The following is a 26,453-nucleotide window of genomic DNA, read 5'->3' as shown; positions in this document are numbered from 1 at the left end:
AAGACAGCTGTGGGGATAGGTTCAGGGCAGAGGGCGATGTCGAGGTGGGGACTTGGCAGGTTCTCTTACAATTGTTCCTTTCTACCCCCCATGAAATACAAAAATAGGAAGCCATATCACCAGGGTGAGTGTGGGTGAAGGTTTGACCAAAGTGAGAGAATATTTGAAATAGTTTTCTAGGAGAGGGGAGAGTGAATGGACTTGGGAATGCAGTTGGATCTTGGGATCAAATTAAAGGCCCACTCAGAATTTGCAATTATGAATTTAAAGGGTTATAAGCATAGCTTTATATTATCCCCCCAATGTACTTACTTACATGGTATAGGGACATGAAGGCAGAGAATTGGATTTCACCAGAAATGTGGATTCGCATGGCAAGTAGGAAAAAGGGAGAGAGAATGTCCAGGGATTGATGGGCAAGCCTAGACATGAGGACAGGAGATTGGTGAGGGGCAATAAAAAGGCGGTAGGATTGTCAGACTGTAGGTTCCATCCAGTAAAATTGAAAGATTATTAGAGTTCGGATGTGAGGGGAGTGAGTTGGATAGATAGGAAGTGGTGGTTGGAGAGTGGGGTACATGACAGTTTATGTGGAGATCTCAGGTATTAGTGATGACAGATATGACAAGAGCAGTAAAGGGCTGAGCTGAGTTGGAGGTGAGATCTTGAGGGTAATGAAGATCAATGCATGGAGAGACCAGAATATTGCTAACTATTGGAAATGCAGGAATTTTGACAAAGGTGGGTCAGAAAGGAGTGACAGGGAGGCCAGGGTTAAAGTCTTCAAAGACAAGGAGGACATACAAGTAGAGAGGGCTCGTAGATGACCAACAAGAAGACTGGAGGGGGGTAGAGTCCAATGACATGAGATTCACATTGAGTGGTTAGAAAAGAGAAGAGAGAATGGGCTGGAAAAGAAATTGTCCACATCTTGAGAAGATTGCAGGTATAGCAGTGTCCTTGGGGGGAGAGCAGGTTTTTCTTTTTTTTTTTTTTTTTTTTTTTTTTTTCTGAAGCTGGAAACAGGGAGAGACAGTCAGACAGACTCCCGCATGCGCCCGACCGGAATCCACCTGGCACACCCACCAGGGGCGACGCTCTGCCCACCAGGGGACAATGCTCTCCCCCTCCGGGGCGTTGCTCTGCCGCAACCAGAGCCACTCTAGCGCCTGGGGCAGAGGCCAAGGAGCCATCCCCAGCGCCCAGGCCATCTTTGCTCCAATGGAGCCTTGGCTGCAGGAGGGGAAGAGAGAGAGACAGAGAGGAAGGAGGGGGGGTGGAGAAGCAAATGGGCGCTTCTCCTGTGTGCCCTGGCCGGGAATCGAACCCGGGTCCTCCGCACGCCAGGCCGACACTCTACCGCTGAGCCAACCAGCCAGGGCCCAGAGCAGGTTTTTCTTAAAGCAAGAAGGTGAAGGGATCGCTCAGAGAAGAGTGTAAATAAATATGGGATTTTGAAAATCGTGTCATTGGGTTCCAGAGAATGGAGCAGACGCATTTCATGAATTGGAGAACAGTGGGAGATGGGGTCAATATAGGGGATATACAGAGCCATGTAGGGATAGACTTTGGGGTTGGGCAGTGAACAGGGGGTCTTGGGCTTTGTACGGTAACTGAAGTAACAAGACATGCAGGGCATGATGGGGTTGGTGGCCCATGCCAGACTGTGGCAGTATGGCTGTCAGTGCTAGGGCAGGGGTTGAGAACCTTTTTGGCTGAGAGAGCCATGAACACCACATATTTTAAAATGTAATTGTGTGAGAGCCATACAACGACCCATGTACGTTATGCATTATCCAATAAAAATTTGGTGTTGTGCCAGAGGACAGCTGTGATTGGCTCCAGCCACCCGCAACCATGAACATGAGCGGTAGGAAATGAATGGATTGTAATACATGAGAATGTTTTATATATTTTTAGTGTTATTATTATTTTTTTTATTAAGGATTTGTCTGTGAGCCAGATGCAGCCATCGAAAGAGCCACATCTGGCTCACGAGCCATAGGTTCCTGACTCCTGGGAAAGAGGAAGAAGGTCAGGCTCTTGCCTTGGACAGAGTCTATGTATCTAATGTTTCAGGCAGTCTGTCTTCAGGGGCCTGGAAAACTTGACCATTCTGCTCTTTTGATTCTAAAAACAATGTTGACTTGGATGTGAGAAGGAAGTTAATGACTTGTGCAACTTAAAATGTTTTTATTGTTTTTGACTTTCATTCTCAGTGATGTAAGACTTTTGGTCCAAAGCCTTGGGAATACTCCAGCTGTAAAAGAACCAGGGTGTGTACATTAAAGTGGAGTTCCAGATGTGAGTTCTGTAGGTTAGAAATGAATTAACCAAGTGAAACTTATTTTGGGGGAAGTATGGCATTTTGCAGATAGTGTTTGCAAAATGACGGAAAGAAGGTAGGGTGGCTTTCTGAAAACGTCTCTGGGACTTGGCCTAGATCAGGGGTCCCCAAACTACGGCTCGCGGGCCACATGCGGCCCCCTGAGGTCATTTATCTGGCCCCCGCCGCACTTCCGGAAGGGGCACCTCTTTCATTGGTGGTCAGTGAGAGGAGCACATTGACCATCTCATTAGTCAAAAGCAGGCCCATAGTTCCCAATGAAATACTGGTCAGTTTGTTGATTTAAATTTACTTGTTCTTTATTTTAAATATTGTATTTGTTCCCATTTTGTTTTTTTACTTTAAGATAAGATATGTGCAGTGTGCATAGGGATTTGTTCATAGTTTTTTTTATAGTCCGGCCCTCCAACGGTCTGAGGGACAGTGAACTGGCCCCCTGTGTAAAAAGTTTGGGGACCCCTGGCCTAGATGGAGCATTCAGTAAAGAAGATGGACTTTTATTCTTCTTCATTGCCGAATATCCTTTGTCATTCCTGCCATGCCACTTCTTCTCTGGAAGTTAATGTCTTTGTGCCTCAGTTCTTAATCTGTCAAATGGGGATGATCATAGTTCTGCCTTCACAGGAAATTTGTAATAATTAAATGAGATAACACAGGTAAAAGTATTTAACACAGTGCACAGTACATAAGAACTTAATAAATATTTTTATTAAATGGCCAGTGGTAGGTTCATGGTACCAGTCAGCTCCCTTCTTCCTGCCATTTGTGTGGGTTTTTTTCTTATGTTGCCTCCCTTCACTTTCATCTCTTTGTTTTCCTCTCCCTATTTTCCTGTGCTTCCTCTTTCACCTGTATCCTCTTTTTCCTCCTTGGTCCTGGCTGTCAGTGGTACCCACACTCAGTTTAACACTCTCTGTGGCCTTCCAAGGTAAGCAACTCTTAGAATAGGGGGCGAGGCAGCCCTCAGAGGGAGGATATGGCTGATGAGGGCAGTCCCCAGGCTGCCCCAACTTGGATCTGTGCCTGAGGTGTCTGCGCAGCCTCAGTGGGCTGGTGACAGGAGCCTGTATTCCAGGCCAAGCTGGGCCGTTGTATGATGTGGGGCTGTGCAGGTGAGGGTGATGTGAAGATGGAGGGGCTAGGCCCAGTCCCCATGTGGAGGGACAGTGAGGACAAGAACTAATTTTGCTGCTGCAAATGTACCGCCATTACCCCTCCTCTTAGTGATAACAGCTTTTTTTTTTTTTTTTTTTGTATTTTTCTGAAGCTGGAAATGGGGAGAGACAGTCAGACAGACTTCCACATGCGTCCGACCGGGATCCACCCGGCACGCCCACCAGGGGGACGCTCTGCCCACCAGGGGGCGATGCTCTGCCCCTCCAGGGCGTCGCTCTGTGGCGACCAGAGCCACTCTAGCTCCTGGGGCAGAGGCCAAGGAGCCATCCCCAGTGCCCGGGCCATCTTTGCTCCAATGGAGCCTTGGCTGCGGGAGGGGAAGAGAGAGATAGAGAGAAAGGAGGGGAAGAGAGAGACAGAGAGAAAGGAAAGAAAGGAGGAGTGGTAATGCAGCAGCAAAATTAGTTCTTGTCCTCACTGTCCCTCCACATGGGGACTGGGCCCAGCCCCTCCATCTTCACATCACCCTCACCTGCACAGCCCCACATCATACAACGGCCCCCCTGGGAATCGAACCCAGGTCCCCCACACGCCAGGCCGACGGTCTACTGCTGAGTCAACCAGCCAGGGCCTGATAACAGCTTTTATCCACTGCACATCTCCTGAGTGTCAGACTTTTTCATTTTCTTTATTTTTTGGATGGGGGGACAGTCAGGGGAGCAGCTGGGGGCACAGAGTATACCAGCTAATCTATACACTCTAGAGCAGGGGTCGGGAACCTATGGCTCATGAGCCAGATGCGGCTCTTTTGATGGCTGCATCTGGCTTGCAGACAAATCTTTAATAAAAAAATAATAACGTTAAAAGTATAAAACATTCTCATGTATTACAATCCATTCATTTCCTACTGCTCACATTCATGGTTGCAGGTGGCTGGAGCCAATCACAGCTGTCCTCCGGGACAACACCAAATTTTTATTGGATAATGCGTAACGTACACAGGTCATTGTATGGCTCTCACGGAATTACATTTTAAAATATGTGGCGTTCGTGGCTCTCTCAGCCAAAAAGATTCCTGACTCCAGCTCTAGAGCCAGACTGCCTTGGTTTGAACCTTGATTCTGTCACCGAATTAGTCATGTGCCCTCAGGTAATTTACTTTATCTCTCTGTGCCTCAGTTTCTCATCTCTAAAATGGTGATAATTGGCATAGTTCACTAACCCTCACTTAACATCATCAATAGGTTCTGTGACTTTAAGCAAAGGACATATAACAAAACCAATTTTATCACAGGCTAATTGACATAACCAAGAGTTAAGTCCCTACATCTCCTCAACTCTATAACAAAACAACATTGAGGCAAACAATGTTATTCGAGGACCTGCTGCACAGTTTTCACCAGGTTAGGTGGATTAATAGTTGACAAAGTGCTTATAATAGTTCCTGGCACCTAATAAGTACTATATGAATGTTTGTTGTGTTTAAAAAAATAAAGTTTTTTAATTTACTTTTCTTTTTTCTTTTTATGGAATTTATTGGGGTAACACTGGCTAACAAAATTAATTATATAGATTTCAGGTAAAAAAATGAAAAAAAAAAGAGGAAAATTAGCAATCTTACAACAATCCTATAACAGCATAGTTATTTTCATTTTACTGGGGAGGAGAGGGTTTAGTGCCTTGCTTGAGACAGTGCTATTAAGTGGCACAATCAAATCTAGATCACAGATTTCAGACTCCACAGTCCTTGCTTGCAGTCCAAGTACTAAACAAGACGTGCAGGAGGGCTGTCAGGGAAGGAGACGCGAGTGGGCCCTGTGAGTCCAGTGGGTAGACAGAATCTAAGAGACCAGCAGAGGCACAGTTTGATGAACCTGGCCGGGACCAGGGGCTGCAGGTGCTTGGCCTGGTTCGCTGCTCTCTGCTGTGGGAAAGCAGCCTGGGTTCCCAGGCCTGTTTCACTTAGAGGTCAAGCCCCTTAGGTGCCTGAAAACTCAGATTGTAGCCAGAACACTGAGCCTTCCTTGGTCCTTTTTATCCTTGCCTCTTTCTTGGGTGACCACCATCAAGTCAGTTAACCCTTTTGCATTTCAGTTTCCTTATCTGTCAAATATGGATAATTATACTTTACCCTCCTGCCTCATGGGGTTTTTGAGAGGAGTGAGTTGATGATGGATGTGAAAATATTAGAAAAAGCATGAAGCAGTACTGAAATTTAAGATAGCAGGGTGATCCGCCTGACCAGGCGGTGGCTCAGTGGATAGAGCATCAGACTGGGATGCGGAGGACCAAGGTTTGAGACCCTGAGGTCGCCAGCTTGAGCGCGGGCTCTTCTGGTTGAAGAAAGCTCACCAGCTTGGAGCCAAGGTCGCTGGCTCGAGCAAGGGGTTACTCAGTCTGCTGTAGCCCACGGTCAAGGCACATATGAGAAAGCAATCAATGAACAACTAAGGCGTCACAACCAAAAACTGATGATTGATGCTTCTCATCTCTTTCCATTCCTGTCTGTCTGTCCCTATCTGTCCCTCTCTCTGACTCTCTCTCTGTATCCATAAAAAAAAAGATAGTAGGTTCATCCAAAACCACATTACTATGATGGCCTAATGTCGGCCTCTCAGACCTCCATAACTACCTACCTCTTATGATGCCTATTGTCAAAGCCTGTGACTTTTTCTCAGCTATTCCAACACGGTCTACAGAGATGCTTGAAACCTCATCTCTTTCTGTGGGATGTTACATTTCCCTCTGTGAACATAAAATTATAGTTGAGCATGATCTGCATCCATGGGAAATGTTTCCTCTGCATGTGGTTTTATTTTCAATGACCAGAGACAGTGTCTGTCCAGGGACCACAGTTGTCCCAGCTCCCACCCTGGGAGCTCTGGCATCTTTTGGTTTCAACTCTTGGCACAAGGCCACAGTGGGCTCTGGAGCTTGGGGAGCTCATAAATGCCTCCTCTCATTAGTAGATAGCCTTGCTTCCATGTATATCCTGTAGGGAACCAGGCAGTGACCCTTCCCCTGGCTGTCCTTGTCTTTCTGGGCTTCCCCGTGAGGTGCGAGTGTGGTGTGTGTTGCTGGGGGCTGGGTAAAGCCCACAGGCCAGTCCTCTTGCCAGCTGCAGGAATTCAGTTAACCCCGCAGCCATTTCCATTCTCCACCTGCTGCCAGGGTCTACAGCAGGGGTCCCCAAACTACGGCCCACAGGCCGCATGCGGCCCCCTGAGGCCATTTATCTGGCCCCCGCCGCACTTCCGGAAGGGGCACCTCTTTCATTGGTGGTCAGTGAGAGGAGCATAGTTCCCATTGAAGTACTGGTCAGTTTGTTGATTTAAATTTACTTGTTCTTTATTTTAAATATTGTATTTGTTCCTGTTTTGTTTTTTTACTTTAAAATAAGATATGTGCAGTGTGCATAGGGATTTGTTCATAGTTTTTTTTTATAGTCCGGCCCTCCAATGGTCTGAGGGACAGTGAACTGGCCCTCTGTGTAAAAAGTTTGGGGACCCCTGGTCTACAGTATGGTGCCCATGCCAGCCTGGAACTGCACTCTGCCCTGGTAATCCAGAGCTTCCACATTGACAGAGAGAAGGAAAACCGGAGTGAATGAGTGGGCCTGTTCGGTGGATGGTTGGGGACTTTTTTTTGGCAGCCTATGACAGTATTGGCCCAATTGCTTGGTCTTCACACAGAAGTAGGGTTAGCTCTGGTTTGACTTCAAATATCTAGTGGGGAAACTATTTATTCTTGAATCTAAACTATATTGGATCTAGCAATCATTTTTTTAATCTAGAAACTAAGAATAGGCCTGACCTGTGCAGTGGATAAAGCGTCAACCTGGAATTCTGAGGTTGCCAGTTCGAAACCCTGGGCTTGCCTGGTCAAGGCACATAGGGGAGTTGAGGCTTCCTGCTCCCCCCCCCATTCTCTCTATCTCTCTCTCCCTTCTCTAAAATGAATAAATAAAAAAGGAAAAAAATAATTAAAAAATTGAAATTAGGAATAACAAATCCTATTCTGTATGATCTTCATGTCAAATGATAAATAAGGTTTCAAGTAGCTCACCACCTACTCACCAGGAAGAGGAAGTGACATAAGGTTGTGTTTTTACCAGTATATTCTATAAATACTGAGTATTATTTTTTTAAAAGCTAGCACTGGCTAGCTAACTTTGGGAAACACTCGATAAGCAGTACTAAGCAGATTGTGTAACTGTAGAAACCACCCATGTCCTTCATATACCACTAAATATACATGGTGAATCTTCAAGGGAATATATTATAAGAGTTACTTCTTTTTTTAAAAATTTTATTTATTCATTTTTTAGGGAGGAGAGAGAAAGGGAGAGAGGGAGACAGAGGAGAGAGAGATAGAGAGAGAAGGTGGGGAGGAGCTAGAAGTATCAACTCCCATATGTGCCTTGACCAGGCAAGCCCAGGGTTTCGAACCGGCGACCTCAGCATTTCCAGGTTGACACTTCATCCACTGCGCCACCACAGGTCAGGCTAAGAGTTACTTCTTATACTTTTAACAAACTTTCTTTATCATTTTTAAAATCATTTTTCTTTATTTTTCAATTACAGTTGACATACAATATTATATTAGTTTCTGGCATACAACCCAGTGGTTAGATGTTATATAACTTACTAAGTGATCATCCCGATAAATCTGACAGCATTCATAGTTATTAGAATATCATTGGCTATATTCTCTATGGTGTACTTACAGCCCCATGACTATTCTGTAACTACCCATTTGTACTACATAATCCCTTGAACTTTTTTACCCATCCCCGCACCCCCTCCCATCTGGCAACCATCAGAATGTTCTCTATATCTATGAGTCTGTTTCTGGTCTGCTTATTCATTTATTTTGTTTTTAAGACTCAATTGTTGATAGATATGTATTTATTGCCATTTTATTGTTCATATTTAAAATATTTTTTTTTCTTAAAGAAGAACCTTTAATCTTTCATGTAATCCTGATTCGGTAGTAATGAACTCTTTTAGCTTTTTCTTGTCTAGGTAGCTGTTTATTTGTCCTTTGATTCTAAATGATAGCTTTGCTGGGTAGAGTGATCTTGTTTGTAGGTCCTTGCTCTACATTGCTTTGAATATTTCTTGCCCCTGCCTTTTGGCCTGCAAAGTTTCTGTTGAGAAATCAGTTGACAGTCTGATGGGAGCTTTCTTGTAGGTAACTAACTACTTTTCTCTTGTTGCTTTTAAAGTTTGTTTGTCTTTAACCATTTGCATTTTAATTATATGTCTTGGTGTGGGCCTCTTTGGGTTCATCTTGTTTGGGACTCTGTGCTTTATGGGCTTGTATGTCTATTTCCATCACCAGGCTAGGGGAGTTTTACGCCATTATTTTTTCAAATAGGTTTTAAATTTCTTGGTCTCATTCTTCTCCTTCCAGCACCATTATGTGAATTGTGTTACATTTGAAGTTTGTCCCAGAGGCTCCTTACACTATTCTCATTTTGGGGGGATTCTTTTTCCCTTGAGCTGTTTTGATTAGTTGGTTTTTTGCTTCCTTTTATTGCAAATAAATAACTGATTTGATTCTCAGCTTCATCTACTCTACTGTTGATTCCTTGTAATTTATTCTTTATTTCAGTTAGTGTGGCCTCCATTTCTGGCTGGTTATTTTTTCATTGCCTCCATGTCCTTTTTCATGCTGTTGAAGTTCTCACTAAGTTCCTTGAGTGTCCTTATAGCCAGTGCTTTGAACTCTGTGTCTAGTCATTTGCTTGCCTCCATTTTATTTAGTTATTTTTCTGGAGATTTTTCCTGTTATTTCCTTGGGGACCTGTTTCTTTGTCTTCTTGCTTTGTCTCTCCCCTGTGCTTGTTTCTATGTATTAGGCAGAGCTGCTATGTCTCCCAGACTTGGTAGCGTGGCCTTGTGCAGTAGGTGTCTTGTAGGACCCAGCGACACAGCCGCCCATGTTATCCCACCTGGGCTTTCTGGATGTGCCCCTGTGTGCTCTGTGTGCACTATTTTGTTGTAGTTGAGCCTTGATTGCCATTGGCATGTCACTAGGAGCAAACGAGCCTTGGGCTGATTGGCTATTAGAACGATCTGCATCTACAGCAGAGGAGCTGCTGTTCAGGAGTCAACCTTATGGAGTAGGACTTGCTTCAGTGGGGCTTTGGTGCTCACTTATCCTGCCCTTTGCGTGTGTCACTTGGAGGTGGTAGGGTTGTTATCTGGCATGGTCTGAAGCTATCCACAGGGTGCACTGGTTCTAAGGCCTCCTAGGAGCTACAAGGTCAGCCGGTACCTATGCCTTGCCTAGTGTCTCCTAGCATGAGCCACAGAGTGATCTTCAAATGGCTGCTACTTGTGGAAGTGCCCAGGCAAGGCCAAGCTGTGAACCAAGGCCGGCTGCTGCTAGGGCCGGGCCTGGGGCCACTCAGCAAGAGGCACGGGAAACACAGAGACTAGATGCTGCATGTTTGAGAGAGTTTAGGAAAGTCCAAAGCATGAGGCAAGAGAGGTCAGTTGAATGGAAATGCCACTGGAAACTACTTGGATGAGCCTGCGGGTTGGGTGGTGTGAGGTCTCAGGGAATCACTAGGGTGGGGAAAACAGTGTGAGCCAGGTTGATGAAGACTTAGATATGGTGCCTGCCTGTCGGCTCTGTTGGGGGTGGAAGGCTTTCAGAAAAGCAATGATGGCCTCTGCCAGCACTTCTGTCTGGCAAAAAGCTGCCCCCTCCTCTCTTGCCTTGATGCCGGACAGTCCAGCTCCTCCCCGCTATGTCTCTGGTGCCTTTCAAGTTGCTGCCCCAGGGCTGGAACTCAGAGAGAGGGAGTCTGAGGAAGTTCCATGCACAGGCTTTTTAAGAGGAACTGCCTGGGAGTCCAGCAGCCTCTATCTCTCTCAGCATCAATCCACACTGGTTTTTATAGCCAGAAGCTGTAGGGTAACCAACTTTCTTAGTGGAATATTTTTGAAGTACCATCTCTGCAAAATACACATTGGAAAATACTGGCCGGGGTCATAAGTTTCATTTCAGTCTTTTTGTCTGATTGTGAAGGGAGGTGAACTGGTAAAATGCAAGGGTTTGCTAAGATGTGGGTTGCAAAGAGCAAGAGTGTTCAGGTTCAGAATCTGTTAAAATGTGTGCTTTCTGCTTTGAAACACCTCTCCCTCCTGTTCTTCCAGCTCCCCTTTGAATTGGAGGTTTACTACATTCAGCATGTTATGCTCTACGTCGTGCCCATCTACTTGCTTTGGAAAGGAGGTAAGACCGGTGAACCACAGCCCTGTGCCACTCCAGCGCCTGTGCGCTCCCTTCTGTTTGGGGGAGTCACAGCCTCTTGGGGGTCTACCGGGATCTCGAGCTGCTGCCTGGCTGGATTTCTGCCGCGTGCAGAAATGGGCACGGGTGGGGCCTGCAAAGAGCCTGGGGGCTTTTCAGAACCATCTATATGGATGAGCTTGTTGCTGCTGACTGCCTTTCCCAGGGCCTAGGCCTTGGACTCTCTGTCTGTAGTTGTTTGGGTGTGCATGGAACGTCCCGCACTCTGTCACTTGCTTGTGCCAGTGCCTTCCCCTTGCCTCAGTGCAGTATGGGATGGATGGAGAGGAGGAAGCACTCAGCCCTCTCAAGATGCAGACCTCGTGCTCTTGCTCATGATATTCAACCTCTCAGGACCAAAGAAGGTACTGAAAGAGGCAAGAAGTCCCGGGACTGCGGGATTATGGGATTCAGGAAAGAGGAACATGAAAGCAGCGACCTTTATTTAAAATGATTGAAAACCTGAATTTGGCTATGAGGGAGGGACTACTAACCTGGGAGAGGTGGTCTATAATGGAAGCTGAATTGTGACCTTTCAATCCTCCTTGAATGAGCTTTTCCCTTTACTGTATAGTAGACAAAGGGGAAGGGCAGTTCCTATGCCTTTTAGGCTAAATGTGAGAGTAGGTCCTTCTCAGTGTTCTGATCGTCTTCTAAAGCCTATACCTGGAAGACGTTGTCTTCTAGTTTTAGCCACCAGCCTTTTTATCTTGGTTGCTGGGAGTTTGCTGGGAGTTTTCTGGGAGACCCACCCTCCTTACCTCATCCCAGCCAGCAAATATTTTATTTTCATTGTACTAAAAATGACACAAGGCCACATAGACCGTTGAGCTCCCTGGAAGATGGTTTAAAAGTGTGCTTCCTTTAACTCAGGAATCCTGACCAATCTTAAGAACTTCTAGTATGTGATAGCTGCAGGGACCATCAATCCAGGGACCTGCTGGAGGAAGGGCATTACCACTGTTGTGATGGCTACTACCAGTCCAGAGCTTTGCCCCCTGCCCCTGGTTTCTATCAATTAGGATTCTTAGGACTTATCTACATATTGTTTGAGACTCTTTTTATCCTGTGCAGCCACTTGGGGTCTCACACTGTCAAAGGGATCTTAACTTTTAATTTCCTTTAAATGCACTATTTTCCCCTCTGATCTTTAAAGGAAGTCTGAAGTCCCAAAAGCCAGGACACCTCTGTCATTTATCTTGTTTGTCCCCTGTGGCACAGGAAATAGCTTCCTATTAATACTTCAGTCTTGGAGAGAGTCTCATTCTGAAGGGGACCAGACAGGCAGCTGTCTCAGGGCTCCAGACGCCTCCCGCTCATTGTTGCTGGTTGCTGAGGTTGCAGTGCAAGTTCTGGCCAAATGCGCATGGCTATTAATTAAACCTGTTTGTGCTCTGAGGTGCCTATGAAAATCTGTCAGGTAGCTGAGCTAGGCTGGTCTGAAATGGAAAATACCAAGTAGCCATTCCCCGCCCCCGCCCCTCTCTGCAAACAAACAAAGAAACAAACGTGGGAAGCAGCACCTTTTAGAAGTGGCTGATTCCACTGTGGCTATTAGGTCTATTGCTGCATAGTTTAGAGAAACTGAGCTGAAGAAGTAGGAATTCCAAGTCTTAATTCTAATTTATTTCCTAGTATTGCTGATTTTTCCCCCTCTCCTCTGGGACCTGACTCTGAGAAGATGCTATAATTATAATAGTAATAGTAATAATGACCACAGTAAATATCAATGCTTACTTTTTATTGTTTACTGTGTGTGAGTGTTGGGAAAATGAGTTTGTAAAATAAGATTTTTTTTAAGTTTGCTCACTTTTTATTGTTAAAAATGGCTGCCCAGATAATGTGATCTGTGAAACTGCTAATTACCTTCCTGCTTGGGAAGGGCCATTGTTATGCTAATGTGTGCTAGAGGAGAGGTTTTCACACCAAAAGGTTTTAAGAAGGAGAAAGGAGGATAAGGAAGCCATGTTTTTGCAGAGTGACAGCAGAGAGAAGGAAGTGTGCTGAGAAAAGAAGAAGCCAAGATGGAAGGGAAGCAGAGAGAAGCCAGTTTTGCAGAGTAAGAAGCCATGTTGGCAGATGAGGAACCAGAGCTCACTTAGACTGGTGGGGGGGGGGGGGCTTTGATTCTAAGAAAACCCAGATGTGTCAGTAGCTTTGTGAGCGCTGAATGAGTGGGTTTTGGAGCCCAGTCTGTGTCTATTCGCCTGCCGGCTGCAAGGCTAGACTAAAGGAATGACCCACCAGTTTTTGGCTCCGCAGTTTCCTCACCGTCTGTCCGAATTCAATGGGAACCTGTACTTGCATGGCCACGACAGTGGCCGCGACGACTGGCCATACAGTGAGATACTGTGCTAGGCATGTTTTATCTATTTTCTCATCACAACTAACCTGGTTAAAAAAAGTCTTCCTTCCATGGAGTAGAAAATCAAGGCTCAGAAATTTTAGGCACCTTGCCCACATCCCAGATTGAAAGTCGGCCTAGATTCCCTCCCAAACCAGTTACTCTTTCCGACACACCATGTTGTCCTACAAGAGAGAGACCTGTCTCCTAACCACTTCAGGCTGGGAGTCTCCCCTCCTCATCAGTGGAAGAAGATGGACAATTGTAGAGCGACAGGATAAGTGTGACAGAGGGTACTATGGGAGTACGATATGATTTCCCAAGCCTAGTTCACTTTCTCCACCATTTCTGGGCTCTTGTGTGGTCTCGCCTTCCTTTATGGCTCTTTGCTGCCCTCTACTGTTCACTTGGAATTTATGAGCATTTAGAGAATAATGTGGATTTCCTTAGTCTGGTTCCACCTTCAGTCGGAGCCTTGGTCCGAGGCTTTGCAGTGGGGAAGTGGATCTGGAGTGAGAAATGGGGAGATTATTCCCTATAAACCAAAAAAGCTTAGAGTTTGGGCTTCTCTTCCCTAGAAATCTCTTGTAATTCTCCACAAATAACTGGCTTGGGTTTTTACCCAAGGCAAGATAGCTTTCCTAGAGGTATCTCTTGTTCCCAGGAGCTCTGTTTTCCTAAGAGACACACTTCTGCTTCTTCCTGTGGTTTTGAGGGGGCTGGGTGGTGCTTCGCGGGAACTCCATTCATCCCTTGTTCCTTCAGTCCTTCTGCACCACCATATCTGTCCACACTGCTCTTTCCTTCCACCCACCTGGCTGCTGCTTTCTGTTTCTTCTCCTCCTAGCCCTTTGCTCTTGGAAGCTCTGGTACTATATTTTTGTGTAACTTCCTAGCCTCCCCCACCAGCTCTCCACAGAATACAAAGTCCTATCTCTTGCCTGCATCTCTCTCTAATGGAGACTGCTTTTTCTTCTCAGCCCCATATGCTGCCCAGCTCTCCACTGTCTCTTCTACACCATGGTTTCACCACTACCTTCTGTGAGAATGCTTCTCCTTTATCATGCTCTTGACCTTTTTCATCACCACTACCACCTAACCCCTTGTCACTTGCCCCACATTCCTAGATGTCTTTGGCCCATGGGCTGTCACATTTTTTTGTGTGTGGCAGAGACAAAGAGAGTCAGAGACTGGGACAGACAGGAAGGGAGAGAGATGAGAAGCATCAATTCTTCATTGCGGCTCCTTAGTTGTTCATTGATTGCTTTCTTATATGTGCCTTGACCAGGGGGCTACAGCAGACCGAGTGACCCCTTGCTTGAGCCAGCAACCTTGGGCTCAAGCTGGTGAGCCTTGCTCAAACCAGGTGAGCCCATGCTGAAGCTGGCGACCTTGGGGTCTCGAACCTGCGTCCTCCACATCCCAGTCCGATGCTCTATCCACTGCACCACTGCCTGGTCAGGCACATTTTTCCATTACAGTGCTAGCCAGCATCCTGAGAGACCATCAGTGAGGACTGCTCATTCCACCCCAGCTCTTCAAGGTTTGGGTTTCTTATTTCAGGGACTTCTACATCTGCTTCTCTTCAGCCATCTGGACCTTGCCTTCTCCCTTCCCCTAAAACTCCTCTGTCTGAGATCATAAGCCTCTATGTCCCATTCTTTGACCCAAATCTCTAATCCTTTTAGCCTCCTCCTTTTCCCAATCGGCTTACACCACTATGACTAACGACTGGAACTTTCCTTTCACCAGCTCCTGAAAGTATCTCACTCCCTTGCCCCTTGCACTGAGACTAGTGTCCAAACCCAGTGCCCAGTCTTGGCCTACTAGAGAAAAGTTCTCAAGTCGTTCAGAGTTGGGCCACCAAAATGTCAAGGTTCCTGTTATAATTGTGCTCTCAACACCTTGTGAGGTAATTTCCGGTGGTATAGAAAAAAACATTAAGAAAATAGTTATGTCTTTAATGTGTATTAAAATAAATATCTGATGCAATGAATCCAGGATTTCATAGGTAATATAAAGTTTCTCTTATAAACAAATATAGTTCAGGAAAAAGTCAATAGATTGAGGACATACGAACATAATAATATATCAATAAGTGGTTCCATAGCTAAGGTGCTGCTCTCAGGGCTCCCCAAACCTCCTCCTCTCTTGGCTTTCCTACCTCACTGCCTATGTCTTCCTATCTCCTTTAGTTCTTTCTCCTTCATCCTCTGAGATGTTGATTTCCCCAGAGTTCTGTCATGGGCTTACCTTTTCTTTTTAATTTTATTTATTTATTTATTTATTTATTTATTTATTACAAAGACAGAGTGAATCAGAGAGAGGGGTAGACAGGGACAGACAGGCAGGAACGGAGAGAGATGAGAAGCATCAATCATTAGTTTTTCATTGCGCATTGCAATGAAACCTAGTTGTTCATTGATTGCTTTCTCATCTGTGCCTTGACCATGGGGCTATAGCAGACCGAGTAACCCCCTGCTGGAGCCAGCGACCTTGGGTTCAAGCTGGTGGGCTTTTGCTCAAACCAGATGAGCCCACACTCAAGCTGGCGACCTTGGGGTCTCGAACCTGGATCTTCTGCATCTCAGTCCGATGCTCTATCCACTGCGCCACCGCCTGGTCAGGCCATGGGCTTACTTTTTGTTTGCTGCTCCTGGCATGGTCTCATGAGCTCACCCGGTTTAACCAGCAGTCTGTTCATGATGGTACTGCATTGCTCTTTGCAACCCAGACTTAGGAGATTCAGTTTCGTATTCTTACTCAGCATCTGCACCTGGATGCGGTGCTGCACCAAGCACACCTCGGACTCACTCCTCATCTGTCCAGGCTGTGCTCCTTCCTTATCTGCCCCATTGGCTTTGCTTCTCTTCCAGTGCTGTTTTTTTTGTTTGTTTTTTGTTTTTGTTTTTGTTTTTTTGAGAGATGATACCACCCAGTTACCCCAATAAAACTTGGGAATCAGCCCTACCTCTATATCTGATTAATTCATTCATCTATATGTCTTAGTCTATTCAGGCTGAAATGACAACATAACCACTGATTGGGTAGCTTATAAAAACACCTAAGTTTATTTGTCATAGTTCTGGGATTTTGGAAGTCCAAATCAAGATGCTAACATCATCACCTTCTGAGGAAGGCCCTCTTCCTGGCTCATAGGCAGCACCTTGTGCGTTCTCCCATGGTGGGCAGGTGAGGGGTCCCTCCGGAGCATCTTTTTTTATTTTATTTTATTTATTGATTTTTTTTTTTTAAAGCTGGAAACGGGGAGAGACAGTCAGACAGACTCCTGCATGCGCCCGACCGGGATCCACCCGGCACGCCCACCAGGGGCGATGCTGTGCCCACCAGGGGGCAATGCTCTGCCCCTCCAGGGCGTCGCTCTGCCGCGACCAGAGCCACTCTAGCGCTTGGGGCAGAGGCCAAGGAGCCATCCCCAGCGCCCGGGCCATCCCCGCTCCAATGGAGCCTTGGCTGCGGGAGGGGAAGAGAGAGACAGAAAGGAAGGAAGGAACGGGTGGGTGGAGAAGCAAATGGGCATGTCTCCTATGTGCCCTGGCCGGGAATCGAACCCAGGTCCCCCGCACACCAGGCCGATGCTCTACCGCTGAGCCAACCGGCCAGGGCCCGGAGCATCTTTTTAAGGCACTGATCCCATTCAGGAGTGCCCCACCCCCAGGACCTAAGTACCTGCCAAAGGCCAGACCTCCTAATACTGTTATCTTTGGGGGTGAGGATTGCACTATATGAATTTGGGAGGACACAAACATTCAAATCATAGCAACATATTTTCATGTGCCTTATTTCTTTTCTTTTTAAGAGACAGAGAGAGAGAGTCAGAGAGAGGTATAGACAGGGACAGACAGACAGGAACGGAGAGATGAGAAGCATCAATCATTAGGTTTTCTTTTTTTTTTTAATTAAACTTGCTTTTTTTTAAGTTCTTTTTTTATAATTTAATTTTATTTATTCATTTTTTAGAGAGGAGAGAGACAGAGAGACAGAGAGACAGAGAGAGAGAAGGGGGAGGAGCTGGAAGCATCAACTCCCATATGTGCCTTGACCAGGCAAGCCCAGGGTTTCGAACAATCATTAGGTTTTCGTTGTGCATTGCAGCACCTTAGTTGTTCATTGATTGCTTTCTCATATGTGCCTTGACTGTGGGCCTTCAGCAGACCGAGTAACCCCTTGTTCAAGCCGGCGACCTTGGGTCCAAGCTGGTGAGCTTTTGCTCAAACCATCATGTGCCTTACTTCTGCCAGGCTCTGCACTGGCCTCTGGGGTGCCCTGATAAGCGAAAATCAGATACCACCCGTTCCCTTATAGAGTACATATTGTCTTTTCCAGACCATTATTGTGGGGAGGCAGGCGTGAATCAAACAGTCATACATATGAAAATGTGTAGGGTGGGGCCAAAGTGGGTTTCCGGTTGTGACTATGGAAAACAGAGTTTATACTTGTATTATTATTTATTCATTATTGTATTATTTTCCATACAAACAAGTATAAACCTACTTTTGCCCCACTCTGTATAACTGAGGTAAGTACTCTGAAGGGAAGGAATGTGCTCTTACAAGAGCTTATAATAGCACAAGCTGACCTGGGTTGGAGGTTTGGGGGAGAGTTCCCTGAGGAAGTGACATTTTTACTGGGAGCTGAAGGATGAGTAGAGGAGTTTACAAGGGAGCTGCAGGATCAGGAGAGGCGAACCCGTACAGCCGGATAAATGGCCTGTGCAAGAGCACTGCAGCAGGAAGGAGAGCTGGGGAGGGCGGAAGGGACCTGAGGGGAAGGCAGCGGTCAGGTTTGGAGGGCTTTCTGGCCATGGTCAGGGACTTGCCTTTATTCTAAAGGCTGTGGGAAGCCAGTGAAAGTTTTAGGAAATGGCATAAAATCAGTTTGTTTTTCCTTTTGATTCTTTGCCTACATAATTCATTAATATACCTATGCTCCTCAACTTACAATGGGGTTATGGCCTGATAAACCCATAGTGAGTTGAAAATAAGTTGAGAATGCCTTTAATATACCTAACCCACCGAACCAACATCACAGTTTTCCCTAGCTACCTTAAACATGCTGAGAACACATACATTAGCCTCCAGTTGGACAAAACCATCTAACAATGAATATGCTTTAGAGCAGGGGTCTCAAACTCAACTCAGCATGTGGGCCGCAGAGCAAGATCACAGCCGTACATGCAGTTTACTCAGTGTCACAAAACGACCAGAAACTAGTTCGCATCACAACTGCTGTTAACTAAGCTAATATCTAGCTAGGATGCTAGAGAAATGAAAAATACAAGTAGGCCCCTAGGCTTACTTAATTTTATCCAAAATATTTTGAGCTTCGTGGATTAGTCTGCAGGCCGCACAAAATTGTTCGGCGGGCCTGACCTGTGGTGGCACAGTGGATAAAGCGTCGACTTGGAAATGCTGAGGTCACCGGTTCGAAACCCTGGGCTTGCCTGGTCAAGGCACATATGGGAGTTGATGCTTCCAGCTCCTCCCCCCCTCCTCTCTCTCTGTCTCTCCTCTCTCTCTCTCTATCTGTCTCTCCCTCTCCTCTCTAAAATGAATAAATAAAAAATTAAAAAAAAAAATTAAAAAAAAAAAAAATTGTTCGGCGGGCCGCGAGTTTGAGATCCCTGCTTTAGAGTATCAGTGTTTACTTCGTGATCATGTGGCTGACTGGGAGCCGCTGTCCAGCATCAGTAGAGAATATACTACCGCATATTGCTAACCTGGGAAAAGATCCAAGTTCGAAATTGTTGGTATGGTTTCTACTGAATGTGTATTGCTTTCACACTACTGTAAAATCGAAAAATCATGTCAACAACCATTGTAAGTCAGGGACCATCTGTACCTCAAAATCTAAGATGCAAAAAGTCATTTTGTGAAAACTTACCTTCCTTTCTCCCAGCCACACACCTCCCTGACAAACCCACAAGTAAACACCATATTTTTTGCTTTCGCCTATCCTTCCAAAGTTTGTTTTGAATATATAAGTAAATTTGAGAAGTATTTCATTTTCCTCTTCCTTAAAACGAACATCTTCCAAAAGGGTACTACTACACAACTGTTTTGTTGCCGTTGTTACTATTTTGCTTAGCAGTATTTCTTAGCCACTTTTCCATATAAGTCCGTAGGAAGCTTTTGCATTCTTTTCCAGAGCAGCTTGTGTTCCATTGTGTGGGTGATAAAATACAGTGTAATAAAAATAGCAACACTTTATATAGCACTATGACATGGCAGATGACGTTGTTGCAAGCTCCTCAGATTTACTCATTTAATCCCCACCACAGTCCCTGTAGGTAAATGTTACTGTTACCTCTCTTTTAAATGAGGAAACTGACACTCAGATACTAAGCAGAAGACCCAGAATTTGACACTGGTATGGCTCAGGGGTTTTTGCTGTTAGACATAACACAAAGCTGCAACACTATACCATACTTTATTCTGTCTCCTGTTGATAGACATTTAGGTTGTTTCAAATATTTTGCTAATATAGGTAACATTGCCCTAAATGACCTTGTACTAATGCCATTTTGCTTGTGTGCAAGTATATCTGTACAACAAACCCCTGCAAGTAGAATAGCTGAATCAGAGGGTGTGTGTTTTTTTTATTTTGATGGATATTCTCCAATCCATAAAATTATACCAATTTAAATGCTCACTAGTAATGTGTACGAGTGCCTATTTCTACATAGCCTCACCAAAAGAGTGTATTTCAAACTTTTAAGATTTAGCCTAGCAGTGGGATAAAGCGTCGACCTGGAACACTGAGGTCGCCGGTTCGAAACCTTGGGCTTGCCTGGTCAAGGCACATATGGGAGTTGATGCTTCCTGCTCCTCCCCCTTCTCTCTCTCTTTGTCTCTCTCTCTTACTCCTCTCTCTCTAAAAATATCAATAAATAAAATATTAAAAAAAAAGATTTAGCCTATGTGATGGGTAAAAATAATGATATATCAATTCAGTTTCAGTTTGAATTATGCTTATTTTGAGTGTTAAAATGGTCTTATCTCATTGTTTATCTGTGTGTTGCCACTAGGTGGAAGTAGTCTCATATTTTCACCTTTTCAAGACATGAGGATATGCGACTGAGATAAATTTTAAATATTAATTTAAACTGATAATAAATGATCAGTTGGTAGTGTTTATTGTAATTAAGATGCAGTTGGAATGATGGAGAAGGTAACGTCGGTGAGGTTCCAAGATTTCTGCTTGAGTCACTGGTGGGAAGGGGGAGAGGGGGATAGGGTGCTGCTAATGGAGAGAGAGCATAGAACTGTGATGGTGAACCTTTTTATAAAAACCTGCCCACTTTTGTAGTGCTGGTCAACCTGGTCTCTCCCGCCCTCTAGTGGGTGTTCCAGCTTTCATGGTGGGCCAATCACAGCACCGTTTGGTTGCTCCGCTACCACCCACCATGAAAGCTGGAATGCCCACTAGTGGGCAGGAGGGACCAGGTTGACCAGCACTGCAAAAGTGGGTGGTCTTTATAAAGAGGTTTGCCACACAGGCATAGAAGGAAGGAGCATGGTTTGGGGGGGGGGGTAATATGACTTGGTTATAATATTACATGGTTTGGGGCCAGGAAATATTACTTGGGTTTCAGATACTTCTGGGCTATCCGGGTTGAGTTGTCCAAGAGGCAGTCAATGGAATATTCTGGACCTGTTCAGAGGAGTGTGCGATAGAGGCTAAATGCAGTATCATTGCTCTAAAGGTGGTAGATACCAACATGGAGTTAATGAGGTGGTCCAGGGTAACTGTGTACATGGGGAAGAAATAGAACTCAGAAAAAGGTTGAGGGGCATCCACCTGTGGATAACAGACAAAGGAAGAAGAGTGTAAGGAGATGGCAGGAATGGTCAGAGGGATGGGAGTGATTGGTTGTTTTGGAAACTAGGGCGATAGAAGTGTTCATCAAATAGTAGTACTCAAGAGTGCCGCATTGTTTCAGAGAGTTCCAGGAGGGTCAGTGGGTTAGAGAAGTGGGGATGGGAAGGAAGAGGAAGTCCAGGCTGGTAAGGAAGGGGTGGTTCAGGGTGCTGCAGAGCCAAGGGAGGGATTTTTCTCCTTACTTTCCCCTTTTCTTGCTACTGTCATTCCTTTTCCAGTACTCCCCTCTCCTCCCTACCCAAGGCTAGGCATATCAAAGTGCTAAGATGAAGGCCAGTAGTGAGAGGGAAAATTGAAGGTACTAGAGAGAAAAGGGAGTGGATAAATTACGAGGTAATGACAACTGCAGAAAATGGAAGCAGTTTGTGGAAGATTGAGAAGAGTAGTAACAAAAGGAGCAAGTGCTGCAGGAAATGGGAGGAGATCATTCTTGACTGTTTGGGTACTGTTCAGGGATAGCTCTGCTTTGATGGAGATATTCTTTGTTTGATTCGTTCAACATGGTAGCACCAGCAGATGAAATACGGCTTATTGCGACTAGAAGGAACTAGGACTGAGGAATTTCTAATTTGACTTCAGTTTAATGAAATTGAAATAGCTACCTATCTTCAGTAGCTACTACAGTTGATCCTTGATCAACACAGGTTTGAACTTCACAAATACTTACAGTGGATATTTTCAATAAATACAGAGTTGGCCCTCTAAATCTGTGGATTTTACATCCATGGATTCACCCAATTTCAGACTGAACACAAAGTCAACGGTTGGGAATTTATGGATGCAGAGGGCCAACTGTATGCATTGTTCTATGTCATTTTGTATAAGGAACTTGGGCATCCATGAATTTTTGTATTTGTGCTGGTCCTGGAACCAATCCCCTGCAGATAACAAGGGGAAACTGGGAGTCTAAAGTCGAGTTTTCTGCTTAGTGGGGATCAATGTTTCTAACCCCCTATTGTTCAAGCGTCAGCAGTACTTGAACAGCATAGCTCTCGAGCTTTGGTGACTAGCACTGAGGAGATCCACCTGAAACAAATTTTTGTGCGTTTTTACAACACCAGTTTGTACAGCCACCCTGTTTTCTCCAGGAGGACTCAGCAGGCTCAGGGACGAAGCAGAACATCTGGCTGGAGGGATCCATCCAAGTTTGACACGTTGTAAATATGGCCAATGGCACGGAAGATCCAGAACGCAAGGGGTGTTCAGGGTTCGTGGCAGAGTTTGGTAACGCTGCCACCCACTGTCCTCCTTTAGGGTTTCCACCCAAGGGAAGGTCACTCAGGAACAATAGCAGAACGGGAAACAGAATGCCACTTTGTTCTTTGCTGAGCAGGCACCCGGTGCCTCCATCCAGTGCAGGCAGGGCTCCTTAGGCAGACAGGGCTAGAGTGTGCAGCTTTGTGCTGACACCTAAACGAACCGCTTGCTCTGTACGCACCCTGCGAATGTAAGGTGGACTGATATACAGAATGGTCCCGAGCTTACTTCCCGCCTAGTCAAAGGAAGTGAGAAGTTAGAGAGGCAGGTGAACAGGCCTGCCTGCCCCAGACAGATTCTTCTGAGATTTACCTTATTTCTCCATGGAGAAGACGCTCCAATGCATAAGATGCACCTTAATTTCGAGGCCCGAAATTTGAAAAATAAATGTATTACATAAAGTTATTGAACTCAAGTTTTATTCATCTACAACAAGGAGTGCAAAAACAAGCGTGAAAAAGCAGGAAATGCAAGTTAAAAACCCCCTACAACCACTGTATAAGACGCACCCAGTTTTAGACCCCAAGTTTTTCGGAAGAACGTGCGTCTTATACATGGGGAAATACAGCAAATGTTGAAGCTGACCTACCTGTTTTCAGTCCTGATTCTGTTACTTACTACATGTGTGACCTTGGACAAGTTCCTTAACTTCTCTGTGCTTTAATTTCCTCATCTATAATATAAGAATAGTAGTACTTCCTCAAAGGGTTGTAATGAGCATTAAATGTATTTATGTATGTAAACGCTCAAAATAGTGCCTGTCACTTAGTTCGCACTTGTATAAATTTGCTATTATTAGTGTGATGTCTGCTTGCTAATGTACCATGACTCTGCCTGCTAGTGTAATAAAATGTGGTCTGAACAGTTTCGTAGGTTCTCACCTTTAGCAGGCCACCCCTGAGGAAAAACTAGTGACAGAGGAGGTAGGAATGTGGGGCAGGAGGCATGAAGAGTACCCTCTGCCCAGCAGGAGGTTGAGGGCGCCAGTGTGAGAGTTCAGGTGATTGGTCATGGGGTCCAACCTGGTGTGGAAGGAGGGGAGGCTGGGAGAGAGCTGCAGACCCGGGAGGAAATCCCTGCAGGGAGATTGGGGCGTCAGGTGCTCAGAGGTCACAAAGAGCTATGGCTTATGCATGGGAGGAATGCGAACATGAGAGCTGAAACTCGGGAAGCTGTGTCTGACCACAATCAGGTGAACCTGACTGAGGCAGGGTGATTGTCAGTGCTGATTGAAAGTGGTTGTAGGTGAGGGGGGGTAGAGCAGGGCTGGCCGATCTGTAGGCAGGAAGTTCAAGAAGCCATGAGGTGAGGCTGGTGGAAGCAGCACCTGCATGGATGTTGAGATCACCCGAATGCTGGCAGGAAAAGGCCTACTGTGGATGAGCCCGGATGAACCTGGTAATGACCTGGAGGACTGTGGGGAGCAGTGACTAGGAAAAGAAGCTGGGGCTTGAAAGGAGAAAACAGAAGAGCAAATATCTAAAAGCAGTAATGAGGGGCTAATAGAGTCTTCAACTCCCCTTCCTCCCAAAAAAAAGTTTCTGTGAGAATAGGGGGATGAGAAAAGCAGCCTCTGTTCAGAGCAGCCAGAGGGAGAAGTCGTGTCCTCCGGGGAGAGCCAGGTCTCCTTAGAGTGAGGAGCTAAAAGGGCCGTGCTGTGCAGACACGGAAGGTATAGAGGATTTGTTGATGGTGCCACCAGGTTTGGAGGCAAGTCAGCTGCGTGCTGGGTGTATGATGACTGCCTGCACAGCTTCGGCACCTGTACGGCTGGCTGGCGACAGAAGACCTGCTACCCCGCCCACCTCAACTCCCTTCTCTTCATCTCTGTGGAGGCTTTTTTTTGTTGGTTGCTTATTGTTCTTTTATTTAGTAAGCGTCACTTAACCTAGAGTTCACAAATAGGAATTAAGGGGCCATTAACTTGGATAAAGAAAAAAATCACGTTTTTTCTTGTCACTAACCTCCTGCAGAAGTGTAGCCCATGAATGTAGGCAACAAGCGCACCTGCGCCTTTGTTGTCAGTCGCAATCACAGATGGCTTCCTATCACATTACAGTGGTTGCGGACAGATCAGAATACTGTCTAGCTTCCCACTGCTTTGAAATTATGCTAGTAATTAGACATATGGCTAGATCTTATAATAAAATGCATTAATAAAGAAACACTGGAGGACTGTATTTCAAATCTGTTTACCTATTTTAATAACCGTTAATATCATTGGCTTATTTTATAGCCCTTTTCCTTTTATTTTATGCATTTAAAACATTGTTCAGAGAAGGGATTTGTTCATGTCCCCACGCTGCCAGACGGGTTCCTGTCTGGCGGGAGGAAGGTAAAGAAGCCTTGCTTCCAGGCTTCCTGGAAAGCCCTTCCTGTTTCACTAGAGGGCGCTCCTGTCTCAGAATTGGGAGTGGTGGCCCCTTAGGCTTGTTTTGAAGTACAGGCAAATCTCATGGTCTTTGTAGACATTTCTGGAAACTGCGGTATAAGAAAAGAACCCCACTGTTGTTTGATTCCCCCTTGTCTCTTGAGTGGGCTCTAAGCTTGTTTCCTGGAGGGTGAGGGTGGGGATACAGTGCCTGTGCTAGCTTCTAGACCAGTTAAAGCCAAAGCACTTTAGCCAATGAGCGCTTGAAAATTGGCCCCAAGGTCCTCTTAACCCTAGTTCCATGCCGTGCTGCGTGTTCCCTGCCCCCTCCCCCCATTATCCCAATGTCCTTCCTGCACAGCAAGCCTCAGGAAGCTGGAAAAGCCTTTTCTCTTTAACTAGCTTTTCACTCTCACTATGCTGGTCAGGCAAGGGGCTGCAGAAAGGATAAGGGACTCAGGTAGATTCCGAAAGCTCTTGAGGAGGGAGGAGAGCTGGGAATTTGAAAAACTGACCAAGGCCTAACCTTTTGCAAAAGGGCGGGGAGGTGAGTTTCTGAAGACCTCCCTGCTAAGGAGGAAGGAACTGAGGCTCAGTAACACGTTGTGGGAGCGGAAGATTATTTCCCACTTAATCTTATCAGCTTCCCAAAGACACTCCTTCCGACATCTTGCCAGATTGTGGCCCTTCTGCTGGCCGCTGTTCCCCAGCCTTTTGGTATCTCTTCCAGCTCCAGGTCTTCCCGAGTCGGTGTTTCTCCTGTGGGGTCGGAGGACCTAGCATGTGGTTGTTACTAAAATGAAAATTCCAGGGCCCACTCATATCCTAGATTCAAGTCTCTGGGGCAGGGCCCAGGGATCTGCATTTTCTAAACATTCTCTAGGACAGAGGTACTCAAACTATGGTCCTAGGATCATCAGCAGCCCCAGCAGCAGCCAACTGAGGAAACTTAGAGGTACAAATTCTCAGATTCCTGATTCTAGGCCCTGCCCCAAATCTACTGAATTTAGAGACCCTGGCGTTGGACCCAGCAAACTGTTTTTGTTTCTTTTTGTTTGTTTTTTTTTTGTATTTTTCTGAAGCCGAAAACGGGGAGGCAGGCAGACAGACTCCCGCATGTGCCTGACCGGGATCCACCCGGCATGCCCACCAGGGGGCGATGCTCTGCCCATCTGGGACGTCACTCTGTCGCAACCAGAGCCATTCTAGCGCCTGAGGCAGAGGCCACAGAGCCATCCTCAGCACCCGGGTCAACTTTGCTCCAATGGAGTCTTGGCGGCGGGAGGGGAAGAGAGAGACAGACAGTAAGGAGAGGGGGAGGGGTGGAGAAGCAGATGGGCGCTTCTCCTGTGTACCCCGGCCGGGTTACCCGGGACTCCCGCATGCCAGGCCGACGCTCTACCACTGAGCCAACAGGCCAGGGCCCAGCAAACTGCTTTTTAACAAGCCTTCTGGGGAATTCTGGTGTCAACTCATGTTTGAGAGCCAGCCCCGTAGGGGATTGTGATATAGAATGAAGGTTAAGTCTCATTGTCTCAAATGATCCAAGAGTTGGTCCCCCTCTTGTGGAAAGATCACCCCAGACCCAGCTGATAGCTAACCGCAGAACTCTGTGAGGCATAATGGTGTGCTATGTTTAAATAACACTGTTCTCTAAAGTATCTACATGCTTCTTTAGCTTTTTTATCCATACAGTGCTCCTGAAAGGGAGGGAGGGAGAGCCTGGGATTTCTGTGTTAGAGGGACACTGATGCTTAGAGGGTTTTTGACCCACATAGATGCTCACACAGCAACTTGGTAAGAGTAGAAGC

The 26,453-nt window shown here is 45.9% G+C and overlaps 1 protein-coding gene across 8 annotated transcripts in view; it reads left to right on the top strand.

The window, feature by feature from the left end:
• The window catches only part of TMEM164 (transmembrane protein 164), a 195,547-nt gene that overhangs the window by 150,897 nt on the left and 18,197 nt on the right, over positions 1-26,453 (top strand). For all 8 annotated transcript variants that reach the window (XM_066250296.1, XM_066250295.1, XM_066250289.1 and 5 more), the window contains one exon: positions 10,633-10,711. In XM_066250296.1, coding sequence (XP_066106393.1) covers positions 10,633-10,711 — 79 coding nt within the window. The remainder of the gene's footprint in view (positions 1-10,632; positions 10,712-26,453) is intronic.

Source organism: Saccopteryx bilineata, chromosome X, assembly GCF_036850765.1.
Source record: "Saccopteryx bilineata isolate mSacBil1 chromosome X, mSacBil1_pri_phased_curated, whole genome shotgun sequence".
Classification (NCBI taxonomy): domain Eukaryota; kingdom Metazoa; phylum Chordata; class Mammalia; order Chiroptera; family Emballonuridae; genus Saccopteryx; species Saccopteryx bilineata.
This window is presented reverse-complemented; position numbering and strand designations above follow the sequence as displayed.